This window comes from Homalodisca vitripennis, unplaced genomic scaffold (assembly GCF_021130785.1).
Source record: "Homalodisca vitripennis isolate AUS2020 unplaced genomic scaffold, UT_GWSS_2.1 ScUCBcl_745;HRSCAF=3401, whole genome shotgun sequence".
NCBI classification, from domain to species: domain Eukaryota; kingdom Metazoa; phylum Arthropoda; class Insecta; order Hemiptera; family Cicadellidae; genus Homalodisca; species Homalodisca vitripennis.
In genome coordinates this window covers 72,803-90,099 of record NW_025777377.1, presented here as the reverse complement: position 1 = coordinate 90,099, position 17,297 = coordinate 72,803, and the positions used below count along the sequence as shown (strand labels likewise).

The 17,297-nt window shown below is 41.3% G+C and overlaps 1 protein-coding gene and 4 pseudogenes across 1 annotated transcript; 3 read left to right on the top strand and 2 right to left on the bottom strand.

Moving 5' to 3' along the window:
• The first annotated feature begins 3,398 nt into the window (after window positions 1-3,398).
• Window positions 3,399-3,808, top strand: LOC124371316 (annotated as a pseudogene).
• Window positions 3,809-6,877: 3,069 nt separating this feature from the next.
• LOC124371318 lies at window positions 6,878-11,663 on the bottom strand (annotated as a pseudogene).
• Window positions 11,664-11,861: 198 nt separating this feature from the next.
• LOC124371315 lies at window positions 11,862-12,312 on the top strand (annotated as a pseudogene).
• A 2,765-nt stretch (window positions 12,313-15,077) lies between these two features.
• LOC124371313 (histone H2A-like) lies at window positions 15,078-15,564 on the bottom strand. Its single transcript, XM_046829646.1, has one exon. The coding sequence runs from the start codon at window positions 15,522-15,524 to the stop codon at window positions 15,147-15,149; it is 378 nt and encodes a 125-aa protein (XP_046685602.1). The 5' UTR covers window positions 15,525-15,564; the 3' UTR covers window positions 15,078-15,146.
• A 149-nt stretch (window positions 15,565-15,713) lies between these two features.
• On the top strand, window positions 15,714-16,144 carry LOC124371314 (annotated as a pseudogene).
• Window positions 16,145-17,297: the final 1,153 nt, after the last annotated feature.

Below are 17,297 nucleotides of genomic sequence, written 5' to 3'. Positions count from 1 at the left end.
GATTTTTTAAGGGTTAATTAGAGAAAACAACTAACTAAATTGTCATAAAACGTGTTAATTTTTAAATAAAAATAAATATATATATATATATATATTTTTTGTAGCCCAGTAATTATTAAAAATAATATAAATTGACGCACTGTTTAGTATTTGAATATGTACTGTTATTATTCTATAACATCAATAAATTTTGTCGCAAAAAGTGTTATATATTCGTGAAAATTTTTAAAATTTTTTAAAGGAGTTAAAATATTTTTTTTTAAAAATTACATAGTAATTACTAATACTTTGGGGAAATTGACGACAAGAGTGAAAATAACATTATTAAAGTCGTAAAACTGAAAACGATGATTTTGGGGGTGCCTTTAAAAGCCTTTGGGGGAGCCCGGGGGGTTTTTGTGTCCGCGGGGGCGGGCGACTTGGGCCCTTTTTCCGGTCTTTTTGGGGCAGACACGGCCTGGTTTTGGGCAGTACCCTCCCGGGCATGGGACCCCGGGCGGGAGCTTTTCACTCCCTCATTCCTGATGCCACAAGGGAGGGGAATGATCCGGGTCTTTTTGTTGTCACGGGCCGCTTTCCCGGGCCCAAACTCGAAACCTCGGCGGTGCCCAGCATGGGGGCATGATGTCTCCTCATGGATAGTTGTCCCCACCAGCATGGGAACTGAGATTTGTCAGCGGGAATCCAAGGGGCTTGCCTGAAAGGGGCGGGAATTCAGCCACTCCTCCGGGACATGGAGGACATCGCTCTCCTCCGGGAAACCCACTTCGGGCAGAGGGACTCCTTCACCACCCCAAATTTTCCGGGTGTATCGCACTGATAGACAGCTGCAGGACACCGACCCAGCGAGGCCGGCGGTTTTATCCACCGGAGGGGACAAAATCGCCTCGGCCCTGCATTTTATTCCCCGGGGACTGAAATCCCCCGGGGTTTCCGCACTACAAGGGGCGGAGCAGAGATACTTCCGTCACAACCCGCCAAATGGGGTTGCCCCAAACCGCACTACCTCGACTCCCCGGCGCAACCCCCGGCTTTCCTGCACTCATCGGGGGGGACCCAAAAGCGAAACACCTGGACTGGGAGCCGAAAAAACTCCACCGGCAGGGACCTCAAGCGTCTCCGGAAACCCCCACCACTTTCCATTACGGCCCCTGAGGACCACACACACCACCCCCCAAAGGGACACCCCCGGGGACATCCTTACATTGGCAGCTGGGTCACTGGATGGAAATATCGAGGTTTTGCTGTGTCGACCCTCGTCAACCACGTGCCAGTTGTCTTTCCACGAGAGGGGAGCGCCAGCCTACCCCCCGAGGGCGCCCCACCAAGGCCCAACTGGCACAAATATGCAAACCCCCTCCCCACAGACCTCGGCCCCCCCCAACCCCGGCCAATCCCCAGCCCACTAGACCAACAGTTCTGGACCTGACCAACACCCTCCGGGAGGCGTAAAAATTTTCCTCGCCCCTCTCTCCAGAAGAATCTCACTCCACCCTTCCCGAAACCGGGAAAAGGGGAGATACGCCTACGTCGTAGACTGCGAAGGGAAAACCAGCTGCCCGGGTGTCCCCCACAGCAAGCAAGTTTTCAACCGCCAAGCCAGGAGAGCTCCTCTCTTGGCGAACCAGAGCAGCTGCGTGGGAAAACTTCGGGAACACCAAGCTACATAGTGGGGCGGCATCTGGAAGGTCCCAAAGCCCCCCGGGGGGGGACAAAAAGGTAAACCGCCCCCCCAGGGCCAAACGGGGTATCTTTTTACCCCCCAGGACAGAGCTACCCTTTTCGCCACCCAGGAGGACCAATTCCCCCCAAAACGCAGACATCTACACAGGCGCCTCGAAAGAATCGAAGACTTCCTGGGGGACTACGAACCTGAAGAGGATGACCCGCTCCCCTTTGGGTGACACACAAGAAGTACACGACAACATCCGCGCCTCCGCCCAAAAAGAAGCTCCTGGCCCAGACTCCCTGGAACCCCCAGCTTTGAAAACTTGCCGGCTTGGTGATCGTCAAAACACATGCACATAAATTCCTGCATAGCCGGGCCCACTTCCCGCCCACCGGGAAAGGGACCGGGTAGTCATGATTCCCAACCCCCGGCAAGGACCCCCTTTTCCCCGGAAAACCACGGGGCCCATCTCCCTCTGCCTGTATCTCCAAACTTCGGAGGATCAGCTCTGGGTCCCTGAGGATTTTTTTCACGTCTATTGGGACTGAAACAGTTGGGTTTTTCCAAATGGACACCAAACCACCCCCAACTCCGCAGAGTTCTAAATACATCTCAGGACGGTGAAGGAAACACCATTCAACTTCGGTCCTGATAACGTAAAAGGTTTTCGACAAGGGTGGCACGACCCCCTACGACAAACCCCACAGAGTCCCCGCGCCGGCAGGAGTTCCGCTAATCCGCAACAAACCTTCACCACCGGACCTTCTCCGTCTGCGTTCCCCATCCACCTCCACGACTCGACCTCTCCCCGGGGTGTACCACGGGGGTCCTGCTCGCCCGATCCTGACCGGGGTACACAAACGACATCCCCGTACTCCAAATGCGCGTCGCTGTACCCGAGATCACTCTTCAGGGCCCACATCTGAAAACCCTGGGGATGGCCAAGTCTCATCAGCGGGCAGCTGGATCCTGGAGCCCGGGTGTGAAAAATGGCGGATAAAGGGTAAACGTAGACAAGTGGGGAAGCGATCAACTTCAAAAGGGTCAAGGGGGCAAGCGACGGCCGACAACTGACTCTCAACGGGACAAACACCCTTGGAGGACGACAGCAAAAACTGGGGGTACCTGACAGCAAACTGACCCATCCCCACCACGAGGATCTGGGGACGGGGAAAGGGAAAGGGGGTTTTGCTAGAAATCGCCCACGCTCCCGCTCCACAACTCCACCAGACGAAGGCCCCCGCTCTACACGCCTGACCAGACCAGTGAAAACCCTACGGGGCTCCCAGCATGGAAAATCACCTCCCCTTTAAAGGGCCCGCCCGGAAAAAACTACTCGCATCCAATAGGTGCCCCGGCGGGCCACGGGTCGCCCTGGTTTGTAAAAACACCGTGATCAGAGCAAGGCCCAAACCCCTACGATCAAAGCTTCGGGGAAAGGGACTTACTTTCGACTCTTCAAGAAGCAGCAGAATCCTCGCCGGGGGAACACATCCCATCTAGGTGACCAGGGGGTCCCCCAACTCCGTTTTCCAATGGACGACAAGACAACAACACTACACTCCCATTACACTACAACACGACAGGTAGGAAAGCTACTAGGGTTTTTGACCGTTTGACACAAGGCAAAACCAAACCCGGGCAGAGGCCTTGAGAGAAGGGGGGGGATCCAGCCCCACACACAGCGACTTGTACTTGTTTTGGCCTAACCCCGGACACCACGACCGGGATGCCACCGAAAGCGAGCGGAAAAAAGCCGTCCAGAAGGCCGGCAAGGCCCAGAAGAACATCACCAAGGGCGACAAGAAGAAGAAGCGCAGGAGGAAGGAAGAACCCACCATCCCACACACCCTGTTTTGCCTATCTACATTCTAACAAGGTGCTGAAAAACAGGTCCACCCCGACACCGGCGTCTCCAGCAAGGGACCATGTCCATCATGAAAAGCTCTTCGTGAACGACATTTTCGAGCGCTATAGCCGCCGAAAGCTTCCCGCCTGGCCCACTACAACTCAGCGGTCGACCATCACGTCGCGGGAGATCCAGACCGCCGTCCAGGCTCCTGTTGCCCGGCGAGTTGGCCAAGCTCGCAGTGGAGCGAGGGTACAAAGGCCGTGACCAAGTACACCAGATCCAAGTAAGCCGGACAGACGCCAGCTGCATCAGAGCGAGCCCGCTCCGCACAAACCGGCCTTTCTAAAGGGCCACACAATAACTCTTTTCGTTTTCGCTTATTTTTAAACCGCTCTATAGTTGTAAAAAAACCGATGTAAAATGGGGTTGTTACAAGTCGCTCTCGACTTTATTATTTCTATCGAAAATAACCAAATTTATGTGACTTTGTGTCGTGCATAAATATTTTTTTCCAGGGAATTTTTTATTTTTTCAATTCTTTTTCTTTTTAAACATAGTTCCGATTTCACTGTAAAACATTGTATAATTATTTTTCTGTTTATTTATTTATTTTTTTTCAAAAAACAAAATTGAGTTTTTACAAATAAAAAAAAAAAAAAAAAAAAACGCCAATGTGCAATTCGATCGAAAAAAACCTTACGTTTCGGTCATGTTTTATTCACATGACTTCTCTAATATTTAACCAAGAACCGCGTTGGGAACTCTGATTTAACAATAACTTGTAAATTTTCGCTTATTTTACCGCTTTAGTTGTGTAAACAATTGGAAATTATGTTATTATGTTGGCTTAAAACAAGCAACTCCCCTCGACTTGTTTTTATATTGAAAATTAACATATTTAAGTGATGTTTAAATACAATCTTTAAACAACAATTAAATTTACAAATACGGTAATCGCAAATTGATCTGATCGATACGTTTTATCATAGTATTCGTAAAATTGTTTTATACTCCAATTAAAATATTAGCGCCGAATAGTTACACTTGGAAAATTTATACTTTTTATCGAAATAAACCCACTAGTTATAAGTTACAGTCGATTTAGATTTACTACAAGAATACACGTTTTAAAATACAGTTTTTTTAGTTTTATAAACACCATTAATAACAGAGTGAAATCGAGGGTGTGATAAAGTCATCTAGTGTACAGTGCGCATGGGCTTATGGGAGATAGAATATTTAGAGTGATCTGTTAACACACGTCTTATATGGGGGAGGTTGGAGGTGAACTTGACTTGATTGGCGGTGGTAGTTCACTATTCGTACTTTCTGAGTGTACGTATCCGTTAACATTGCATAAAATTCTCCCCCCCGGTTTCTAGTTACTACGGTGAAATTGAGTTGTCAACGACGGGTTAACTTACAATTGTCCCGTTACCTGGACAGGTTGTTAAATTTGTTAATAATAAAGGGTAATACGTAGAAAATACATTATAAAAACAGCCAGGTGACTGGATATACTGCAGATCGAGTCCTGTAGATGCTAGCGCCTCGAGTGTTGTCTGCGTTAACAAAGTGTAAATCTGCTCGGTCTACGCGAACCTGATTTGGCGATTGCTTGATTCATACCACTGTAATGGAAATCCAAGTCCAGTGTTATTTTAGTTTAAAATGGGTATTTTTCCAGTATGTCCCCGCATTCTCTATATTTAATTTATACAAGTTAGATTAGTTTATTAGATTAAAGTTTACGAGTTTTTAAATTTAATTTTTCCGTACGAAAAAAAACTCAAAAATTTAGTTTAATGAAACAAGTTTAAAACAATATAGCCTACTATTCTGAATTTACAAAAATTTTCAGAAATGGGTTTCATGATCACGCGATGCTTGCCGCTGCGCAGCGCTTCGCGACTATGCTTGCTCTTTTAGAAAAAAAATTTACTCCGAGCTTGCAAACTTCCAAGCCCAGATCCAAACGGCGGCGCGCGTTTATCACTGATATTTTAATCCATCGTTTTTATTTTTTTTTTTTTTAATTTTTTTAATTTTTTAAAAAGTTTTACAAACCGATTTAAAAATAGTTACGTTGAATTTAATTAGCGTGGATAACAGCAAAATTTACATATTTACTTCGTTACAATCCACTCGAATGGTTCGCTGATTCTGTCTATTTTTTCAAATTTACTAAACATCGACCTTTAAAATTATTGTTTTTTAAACTATAACACGTATAAAGTATATTTATAAATAGAATAAGTGATTTTTATTTGTTGCAATTGCAAATCACTATGACTACAATACTAAATGTAAACTGTTAACATATTCCAGTGATATCGCAATTTGTGGGGTTCGACAGTGCTTGTAATTAAACAAAAAAAAATTTATCTATCATAATTACTATATTCTATGCGACAATTTGGTAAATTTTATATCACACTTTGAAATATAAATATAATAATTATTGTAAAACTGAATCATTGTTGTGGTTCTTGCTATAATATATCAAACTAATTAATACCCTGTTAAATGAACTGTTAAAATTAGTTCCAGATGAAAAAACGCGAGGCGGTCGGAGGTTGACAGAAGTTCGTTTAATACAGGGGGAACAAATAATAGTAAAAAATCAATCTGCTCTTTATTATCGAATACCGTTAGAACAATAGCAAACAACTGTTGTAATTTGTAACAAACACAGTGAATTCGCTGTTAGTAAGTTAGGATTTTAAATATATAAATATAAATGATATTTGGCAAATAAAATTGACCGATAATGTAAACGAATTACTGTAAACAAACAATAAAGAAAAAGTTTTTTATTAATAACTCAATGTACAAGTGTATTGGTTTTCTAGCCACAGAAAATATGCTGTTAAAACGATAAAATTAGAAGAGAAAAAGGTTTAGGGATTTCGTCTGTTTTAAAACTAATTTAAAATGACAAATACGGTGAATTTAAAGTTAAGATTGTATAATTAGACAATAAAGAAGGAAGTGAATATTTTATACAGTTAAATTAGAGTGAAAAACAACTAACCTAAAGTGTACAGTAAAATGTGTTAATTATTAATATAAATAACATAATATATTATATTTATTTTGAAGACCAGTAATTATAGTTATAAATAGATATAAATTTACGCACTGTTTTAGTATTTGAATATAAACTGTATTATCATTCGATAACATCAATCAATTTGGCAAAAAGTTTTATATAATCGTGTACAATATTAAATTTTTATGTAATTTTTTTATGATGACATATAATGACAGGTTTTACTATTATTTAGCATAGTAATTACTTAGATACATGTCGGAAAATATACGATCAATAGTGAGAAATAGGATTATTAAAGTCGTTAAAACGTGAAAAAACGTGTGATATTGTGGGTGGCCTTTAAAAAGGGCCGTTTGTGGGGAGCCGGGCGGGCGGCTTTGTGTCGCGCGCTTGGCGGGCGGGACTTAGGCCTTCTTTCACGGTCTTCCTTGGGCAGGAGCACGGCCTGGATTGTTTGGCAGTACACCCCACCCTTGGGCAGATGGTGACACCGAGACAGGACGCTTGTTCAGCTCCTCGTCATTCCTGGATGGCCAGCTGTAAGGTGACGGGGATATGAATCACTGGACTTCTTGTTGTCACGGGCCGCGTGTACCGGCCAACTCGAGAAACCTCGGCGGCGAGATAAACTAATCCATGACTTGGCGGCCAGGTAGACCGGAGCTTCCTGGGCACCCACTCGCTCGGGCGTAGTTGCCCTTGCGGAGCAGACGGTGTGATCCTGCCGAACCGGGAACTAGAAGACCGGCCCTGGAACGAGCGGGACTTTGCCTTTCCCTTCACTTTAATTACCCGACCTTTGCCTCGTCCTGACATGTGTGCGCTGTACTCGGTTGCGGGGATCACAGATAGAAGCCCGTTGGCCTGGTGAAAAAAAAAAAAATTCGGGGTTACCAGTCGGATCCGGTGCGGTCGCGCGAGCGCGGCCAAATCGAGCGTTCGAGGCTGCCACCCCTATTTGGGTCGCGCTCGCGCGACGCCCAGATATACCAGCTTAGAGCCTTTTTTAGAATTTTTGGCCTATACTCCCGGCGTTACAAACCAGCGACTTCAGGGATGCCACCGAAAGCGAGCCGGAAAAGCCGTCAAGCAACGGCCGGCAAGTGCCCAGAAGAACAATCACCAAGGGGCGATAAGAAGGAATGATCAGAAGCGCAGGAGGAAGGAGAGTTTATGCACCATCTACACACTACAAGGTAACTGAAAACAGGGTCCACCCCAGGACAACCCGGCGAGCGTCTCCTCAGCAAGGCCATGTCCATCATGAACAGCTTTCGTGAACGACCATATTCGAGGGCGCAATTAGCCGCCGTAAGCATTCCCGCCTGGCCCCAACTACAACAAGCGGTCGACCATGCACGTCAGCGGGAGATCCAGACCGCCGTCCAGGCTCCTTGTTGCCCGGCGGAGTTGGCCAAAGGCACCGCCGTGAGCGAGGGTACAAAGGCCGTGACCAAGTACACCCAGCTCCAAGTAAAGCCGGCCCAGCGCCAGCGCACATCGAGCGAGACCCGCTCCGCACAAAACGGCCTTTCTAAAGGCCACCAATAAACTCTTTCGTTTTCGCTTATTTTTAAAACCGCTCTATAGTTGCTAAAACCGATGTTAAAACCTGGTTGTTTCAAGGTCGCTTCTCGACTATAATTTTCTATCGGAAAAATACCAATATTTATGACTTTGTGCTTCGTCATAAATAAAAAAAAAAAAAAAAAAAACAAATTTTTATTCCATGAATTTTTTATTAAAATTTTTTTCAATTCCTTTTTTCTTCTTTAAACCATAGTCCGATTTCACTGTAAAATTGTATAATTATTCTGTTTGTTTATTGATATTTATTTTTTTTTCTCAAACAAACATTGAGTTTACAATATATAAAAAAACTACGTCAATTGCAATTCGATCGAAAACATAGTTTCGGTCATGTTTTATACCACATGACTTTCTATATATTAACCAAGAAACCGGTTTGAACTCTGATTTAAACATTAACCTAGTAATTTTCGCCTTATTTTACCGTCCTTTTTTAGTCTGTAGATAAACATTGGAATTACTGTTAATTATGTCGGCGGCTAAAACAAAGCAACTCTCGACTTGTTTTATATTGAAATTACCTATTTAAGTTTATGTTTTAAATACAATCTTTTTTAAACAAACATTAAATTTACAAATACGGTAATCGCCCAATTGATCTGATCGTTCGTTTATTCATAGTAGTCGTTAATGTGTTTTATAATACACTCTCAAATATTAGAGCCGAAAGCTTACACTTGAAAAAATTTATATTTTATCGAAATTACCACTAGTTTTAGGTACCAGGTCGATTTTAGATTACAACAAGATATAAACCGTTAAAAACAGTTTTTTAGTTTTATAAATAACACATAAAAAACCAGCGTGAAAATCGTGTGATAAAGTCATCTAGTGTACAGTGCGCATGTGTCGTGGAGATAGAAATATATAGAGTGAACTGTTTAACACACGCTAATATAGGGTAGGAGGTGGCTTGGACTTGATTGGTCGGTCACTATTCGACCCAATCAGAGTTTGTACGTATCCGTTAAACATTGATAATTTTCCCGGTTTTTCTAGTTACTACGGTGAAATAGAGTTGTCCAACGATCGGTTTACTTACAATTTGTCGATACCTGGGACAGGTTGTAAATTTGAAAATAAAAAGGTAATAACCGTTAAGAAAATACATATAAAACAGAGACAGGTGAGTGGATATACTGCAGAGATCGAAGTTCCTGTAGCTGATAGCGCAAGAGTGTTGTCTGTTTAACAAGTTGTAAATGCTGCTCGGTCTAGCGAACCTGATTGCGAATTGCTTTGATTTCATACCACTGTAATGTGATCGCAAGTCAGTGTATACTTTAAGTTTAAAAATGGGTATTTTTCCAGGTATGTTCCCGCGCATTCTCTATTTTAATTTATATAAAGTTAGGATTACGTTTATTAGATTACGTTTAGCGAGGTTTTTTATTAATTTCCGTACGAAACAAAAAAAAAACACACACATTAGTAATGAAAACATGTTTAAAAAACAAATATAGCCTACTATTCTGAATTTAACAAAAATTTTCAGAATTATGTTCAGATCACGCGATGCTTGCCCGTCTGCGCAGCGCTTCGCGACGCTTGCTCTCTTTTAGAAAAAAAATTTACTCGAGCCTTGCAAACTTCAAAGCCCAGATCAAGCGGGCAGCGACGTTTAATCACTGATATTTAATCACACGTTTTTTATTATCCGTTTACAACGTAAGTTACGTTAAATTTTAAATTAGCGTGGATAACAGCAAATTTTACATATTTACTTCGTTAACAATCACCGGAATATTCGCTGATTCTTCTATTTTTCAAATTTACTTAAAAACGACCTTTAAAATTTTGAAACTATACACGTATTATATAAAGTATATTTTAATAACTGAAATAAGTGAATTTTTATTTGTTGCAATTGCAAATCTCTATGACTACAAACTAAAATGGAAAACTTTTAAAACATATTCCAGTGAATATCCAAAAACTGTGGGGTTGACAGTGCTTTGTAATTAACAAAATTTATCTATCCAAATTTACTATTCTATGCGACATTTGCGAAAATTTATTATCACACCCCCTACCCCCTATTTTTTTTGAATATCAAAAATAATTATTGTAAACCTGAATCATTGTTGTGTTTACTGCTGATAATATTGCTATAATACATATACTTACACCTGTTAACTGAAACTGTTTAACATAGTTCCAGTGAAAATCGACGCGCGTGGTCGGAGGTTGACAGGAAGTTCCCCCGTAATACAGGAAAAATAAATAGAAAATCAATTCTGACTCTTTATATAATAATACCGAAAAAAACAATAGCAAACAGTTGTAATTTTGTAAACACACAGTGAATTCGCTGTAGTAAGTAGGATTAAATTATATAAAATTAAATGATATTTGCAAATAAATATTGATGATAATGTAACACGTAATTACTGTAACAAAATAAAAAAGAGAAAAGTTTAATAATAAACTCAATGTACAAGTGATTGGTTTTCTAGCCCAAACAGGAAATATGCTGTAAAACGACTAAAAATTAGAGAGAAAAGGTTTAGATTTCGTGTTTAAAACTAATTTAAAATGGACAAATACGGTGATTATTTAAGTTTAAGATTGTATAATAGACAATAAATAGAAAGTGATATTTTTTATAACGGTTAATTAGAAGTGGAAAACAACTAACCTAAATTGTACAGTAAAACGTGTTAATTAATTAATATAAATAGAAATATATATTATTAGTATATATATTTTGAAGACCAGTAATTAGTTATAAATAGATATAAAAATTTGACGCACTGTTTTAGTATTTGAATATGATAAAACTGTTTATTATCCCCTCTATAATAAAACATCAATCAATTTGTCAAAAAGTGTTATATATTCGTGTACATTTTTGAAATTTATAGTAATTTGCTGATGACATAATAATGACACGCTTTTTTTACTATTAATAGCATGCATAGTAATTAACTAGGGATACATGTCGGAAATTGACGCACAAGAGTGAGAAAATAGGATTATTAAAAGTTCGTAGAAACGTTGGAAAAACGAGTGATATTGTGGGTTGGCCACTTTTAAACAAAGGGCCCGTTTGTGGAGCCGGCGGGGGCGGCTTTTGTGTCGCGCGCTGGCGGGGCGACTTAGGCCATTCTTCTCGGTCTTCTTGGGCAGGGAGCAAACGGCCTGGATGTTTGGGCAGGTACACCTCCTCTGGGGCGATGGATGGTGACAGCCGGAACAGGAAGCTTGTTCAGCCTCCTCGTCCATTCCTGATGGCCAGCTGAAGGTGACGCGGGGAACTGATCCTGGTCTATCTTGTTCGTCACGGGCCGCGTTACCGGCCAACTCGAAGAACCTCGGCGGCGAGATACTCCATGACGGCGGCCAGGTAGACCGGAGCTCCGGCACCCCACTCGCTCGGCGTAGTTGCCCTTGCGGAGCAGACGGTGGATCCTGCCGACCGGGAACTGAAGACCGGCCCTGGACGAGCGGGACTTTGCCTTTCCCTTCACTTTACCGCCTTTGCCTCGTCCCTGACATGTTGCGCTGTACTCGGTTGCGGGATACAGATGGAAGCGTTGGCCCTGAAATTCGGGTTACCTCGAATCCGGGCGTCGCGCGAGCGCGGCCAATCGCGTTCGAGCTGCCACCCTATTGGTAGCGCGCCTCGCGCGACGCCAGATATCCAGCTTAGAGCCTTTTTAGAATTTTGGCCTATACACCCCCCCGGAGTACAAACCAGCGACTCAGGATGCCACCGAAAGCGAGCGGAAAAGCCGTCAAGAAGGCCGGCAAGGCCCAGAAGAACATCACCAAGGGCGACAAGAAGAAGAAGCGCAGGAGGAAGGAGAGTTATGCCATCTACATCTACAAGGTACTGAAACAGGTCCACCCCGACACCGGCGTCTCCAGCAAGGCCATGTCCATCATGAACAGCTTCGTGAACGACATATTCGAGCGCATAGCCGCCGAAGCTTCCCCCCTGGCCCCACTACAACAAGCGGTCGACCATCACGGTCGCGCGGAGATCCAGACCGCCGTCAGGCTCCTGTTGCCCCGGCGAGTTGGCCCAAGCACGCCCGTGAGCGAGGGTACCAAGGCCGTGACCAAGTACACCAGCTCCAAGTAAGCCGGCCAGCGCCGCAACGAGCGAGCCCGCTCCGCACAAACGGCCTTTCTAAAGGCCACCAATAAACTCTTTCGTTTTCGCTTATTTTTACCGCTTATAGTTGTAAAACCGATGTAAAACCTGGTTTGTTTCAAGTCGCTCTCGACTATATTTTCTATCGAAAATACACAAATTTATGACTTTGTGCTTGTCATAAATTATTTTATTCCAGGAATTTTACAATTCCTTTTTTCTTTTTAAACATAGTCCGATTTCACTGTAAAAATTGTATAATTTTCTGTTTATTTATTTATTTATTTTTTTCAAACAAACATTGAGTTTACAATAAAAAAATACGTCAATATTGCAATTCGATCGAAAACCATAGTTTCGGTCATGTTTTATACACATGACTTCTCTAATATTAACCAAGAACCGCGTTGAACTCTGATTAAACATAACTTGTAATTTTCGCTTATTTTACCGCTTTAGTTGTGTAAACATTGGAATTATGTTATTATGTTGGCTAAAACAAGCCAACTCTCGACTTGTTTTATATTGAAATTACCTATTTAAGTTATGTTTAAATACAATCTTTAAACTTTAAACATTAAATTTACAAATACGGTAATCGCCCAATTGATCTGATCGTTCGTTATTCATAGTATTCGTAAATGTTTTATATACACTTCAATATAAGAGCCGAAAGTTACACTTTGAAAATTTATATTTTATCGAAATACCACTAGTTTTAAGTACAGGTCGATTTAGATTACAACAAGATACACGTTAAATACCGTTTTTTTAGTTTTTAAAAACACATTAAAACAAGGTGAAATCGTGTGATAAAGTCATCTAGTGTACAGTGCGCATGTGCGTGGAGATAGAATATATAGAGTGAACTGTTAACACGCTTATATAGGTAGGAGGTGGCTTGACTTGATTGGTCGGTCACTATTCGACCAATCAGAGTGTACGTATCCGTTAAACATTGATAATTCTCCCGGTTTCTAGTTACTACGGTGAAATAGAGTTGTCAACGACGGTTTACTTACAATTGTCGATACCTAGGACAGGTTGTAAATTTGAAAATAAAAAGGAATAACGTAGAAAATACATATAAAACAGACATTTATGTGAGGTTAGTGGATATACTGCAGATCCGAGTCCTGTAGCTGTAGCGCCAGAGAGGTGTCTGTTAACAAGTGAAATCTGCTCGGTCTAGCGAACCTGATTGCGATTTGCTTGATTCATACCACTGTGAAACAAAATGTGATCCAAGTCAGTGTATTTTAAGTTTAAAATGGGTATTTTCCAGTATGTTCCCCGCATTCTCTATTTTTAATTTATATAAGTTAGATTACGTTTATTAGATTAAGTTTACGAGTTTATTAATTTCCGTACGAAAAAACAAAAATTAGTAATGAAACATGTTTAAACAATATAGCCTACTATTCTGAATTTAACAAAATTTTCAGAATTTGTCAGATCACGCGATGCTTGCCCGCTGCGCAGCGCTTCGCGCTGCTTGCTCTTTTAGAAAAAAAATTTACTCGAGCTTGCAAACTCCAAGCCCAGATCAAGCGGCGCGCGTTTATCACTGATATTTAATCCACGTTTTTTATCCGTTTACAACTAATTACGTTAAATTTAATTAGCGTGGATAACAGCAAATTTACATATTTACTTCGTTACAATCACCGAATATTCGCTGATTCTTCTATTTTTCAAATTTACTAAACGACCTTTTAAAAATTATTGAACTATACACGTATAAAGTATATTTATAACTGAATAAGTGATTTTTATTTGTTTCAAATCACTATGACTACAAACTAAATGTAAACTGTTAACATATTCCCAGTGAATATCGCAATATGTGGGGTTGACAGTGCTTGTAATTAACAAAATTTATCTATCAAATTACTATTCTATGCGACATTTTGGAATTTATATCACACTTTGAATATAAAAAATAATTATTGTAAACTGAATCATTGTTGTGTTCTGCTATAATATATAAACAATACTACACTGTTAAATGAACTGTTAACATAGTTCCAGTGAAAATCGCGCGAGCGGTCGGAGGTTGACAGAAGTTCGTAATACAGGAAAAGAATAGAAAAATCAATCTGCTCTTTATAATAATACCGAAAGAACAATAGCAAACAGTTGTAATTTGTAAACACACAGTGAATTCGCTGTAGTAAGTAGGATTAATATATAAATATAAATGATATTTGCAAATAAAATTGATTGTGATAATGTAAAACGATTACTGTTAACAAAATAAAAGAAAAAGTTTAATAATAAATCAATGTACAAGTGATTGGTTTTCTAGCCACAGAAATATGCTGTAAAACGACTAAATTAGATAGAGAAAAGGTTTAGATTTCGTGTTTAAAAAACTAATTTAAAATGACAAATACGGTGAATTTAAGTTAAGATTGTATAATAGACAATAAAGAGAAGTGATATTTTATACGGTTAATTAGAGTGAAAACAACTAACTAAAGTGTACAGTAAAATGTGTTAATTATTAAAATAAATAAATATAATATATATATATATATTTGTTTTGAAGACCAGTAATTAGTTATAAATAGATATAAATTTACGCACATGTTTAGTATTTGAATAAACTGTTATTATTCGATAACATCAATTGGCAAAAAGTGTTATATATTCGTGTACATTATTAAGATTTTTATGTAATTTGTGATGGTAATAATGACAGTTTTACTAATAATTAGCATAGTAATTACTAGATACATGTCGGAAATATACGACAATAGTGAGAAATAGGAATTATTAAAGTCGTAAACTGTGAAAACGAGTGATATTGTGGTGGCCTTTAAAAAGGCCGTTTGTGGGAGCCGGGCGGGCGGCTTTGTGTCGCGCGCTGGCGGGCGACTTAGGCCTTCTTCTCGGTCTTCTTGGGCAGGAGCACGGCCTGGATGTTTGGCAGTACACCTCCCTGGGCGATGGTGACACCGGACAGGAGCTTGTTCAGCTCCTCGTCATTCCTGATGGCCAGCTGAAGGTGACGGGGAATGATCCTGGTCTTCTTGTTGTCACGGGCCGCGTTACCGGCCAACTCGAGAACCTCGGCGGCGAGATACTCCATGACGGCGGGCCAGGTATAGACCGGAGCTCCGGCACCCACTCGCTCGGCGTAGTTGCCCTTGCGGAGCAGACGGTGGATCCTGCCGACCGGGAACTGAAGACCGGCCCTGGACGAGCGGGACTTTGCCTTTCCCTTCACTTTACCGCCTTTGCCTCGTCCTGACATGTTGCGCTGTACTCGGTTGCGGGGATACAGATAGAAGCCGTGGCCTGAAATTCGGGGTTACCTCGAATTTGGGCGTCGCGCGAGCGCGGCCAATCGCGTTCGAGCTGCCACCCTATTGGTCGCGCTCGCGCGACGCCAGATATCCAGCTTAGAGCCTTTTTTAGAATTTTGGCCTATACTCCCGGTACAAACCAGCGACTCAGGATGCCACCGAAAGCGAGCGGAAAAGCCGTCAAGAAGGCCGGCAAGGCCAGAAGAACATCACCAAGGGCGATAAGAAGAAGAAGCGCAGGAGGAAGGAGAGTTATGCCATCTACATCTACAAGGTTACTGAAACAGGTCCACCCCGACACCGGCGTCTCCAGCAAGGGCCATGTCCATCATGAACAGCTTCGTGAACGACATATTCGAGCGCATAGCCGCCGAAGCTTCCCGCCTGGCCCACTACAACAAGCGGTCGACCATCACGTCGCGGGAGATCCAGACCGCCGTCAGGCTCCTGTTGCCCGGCGAGTTGGCCAAGCACGCCGTGAGCGAGGGTACCAAGGCCGTGACCAAGTACACCAGCTCCAAGTAAGCCGGCCAGCGCCAGCGCATCGAGCGAGCCCGCTCCGCACAAACGGCCTTTCTAAGGCCACCAATAACTCTTTCGTTTTCGCTTATTTTACCGCTTATAGTGTAAAACCGATGTAAACCTGGTTGTTTCAAGTCGCTCTCGACTATATTTTCTATCGAAATACACAAATTTATGACTTTGTGCTTGTCATAAATATTTTATTCCAGGAATTTTACAATTCCTTTTTCTTTTTAAACATAGTCCGATTTCACTGTAAAATTGTATAATTTTCTGTTTATTTATTTATTTTTTTTTTTTTTTTTTCTCAAACAAACATTGAGTTTACAATAAAAAATACGTCAATTGCAATTCGATCGAAAACCATAGTTTCGGTCATGTTTTATACACATGACTTCTCTAATATTAACCAAGAACCGCGTTGAACTCTGATTAAACATAACTTCTAATTTTCGCTTATTTTAACCGCTTTTAGTTGTGTAAACATTGGAATTCTGTTATTATGTTGGCTAAAACAAGCAACTCTCGACTTGTTTTATATTGAAATTACCTATTTAAGTTGTGTTTAAATACAATCTTTAAACAAACATTAAATTTACAAATACGGGTAATCGCCCAATTGATCTGATCGTTCGTTATTACATAGTATTCGTAATGTGTTTTATATACACTTCAATATAAGAGCCGAAAGTTACACTTGAAAATTTATATTTTATCGAAATACCACTAGTTTTAGTACAGGTCGATTTTAATGATTACAACAAGATAGACGTTAAATACAGTTTTTTTAGTTTTAAAACACATTAAAACAGGTGAAATCGTGTGATAAAGTCATCTAGTGTACAGTGCGCATGTGCGTGGAGATAGAATATATAGAGTGAACTGTTAACACGCTTATATAGGTAGGAGGTGGCTTGACTTGATTGGTCGGTCACTATTCGACCAATCAGAGTGTACGTATCCGTTAACATTGATAATTCTCCCGGTTTCTAGTTACTACGGTTTGAAATAGAGTTGTCAACGACGGTTTACTTACAATTGTCGATACCTAGACAGGTTGTAAATTTGAAAAAAAAGGAATAACGTAGAAAATACAATATAAAACAGACAGGTGAGGTGAGTGGATATACTGCAGATCCGAGTCCTGTAGCTGTAGCGCCAGAGAGTTGTCTGTTAACAAGTGTAAATCTGCTCGGTCT

What these genes read in the sequence shown, in the direction of transcription:
- LOC124371313 (XM_046829646.1), bottom strand. Translation starts at nt 15,524, where the DNA reads ATGTCAGGACGAGGCAAAGGCGGTAAAGTGAAGGGAAAGGCAAAGTCC.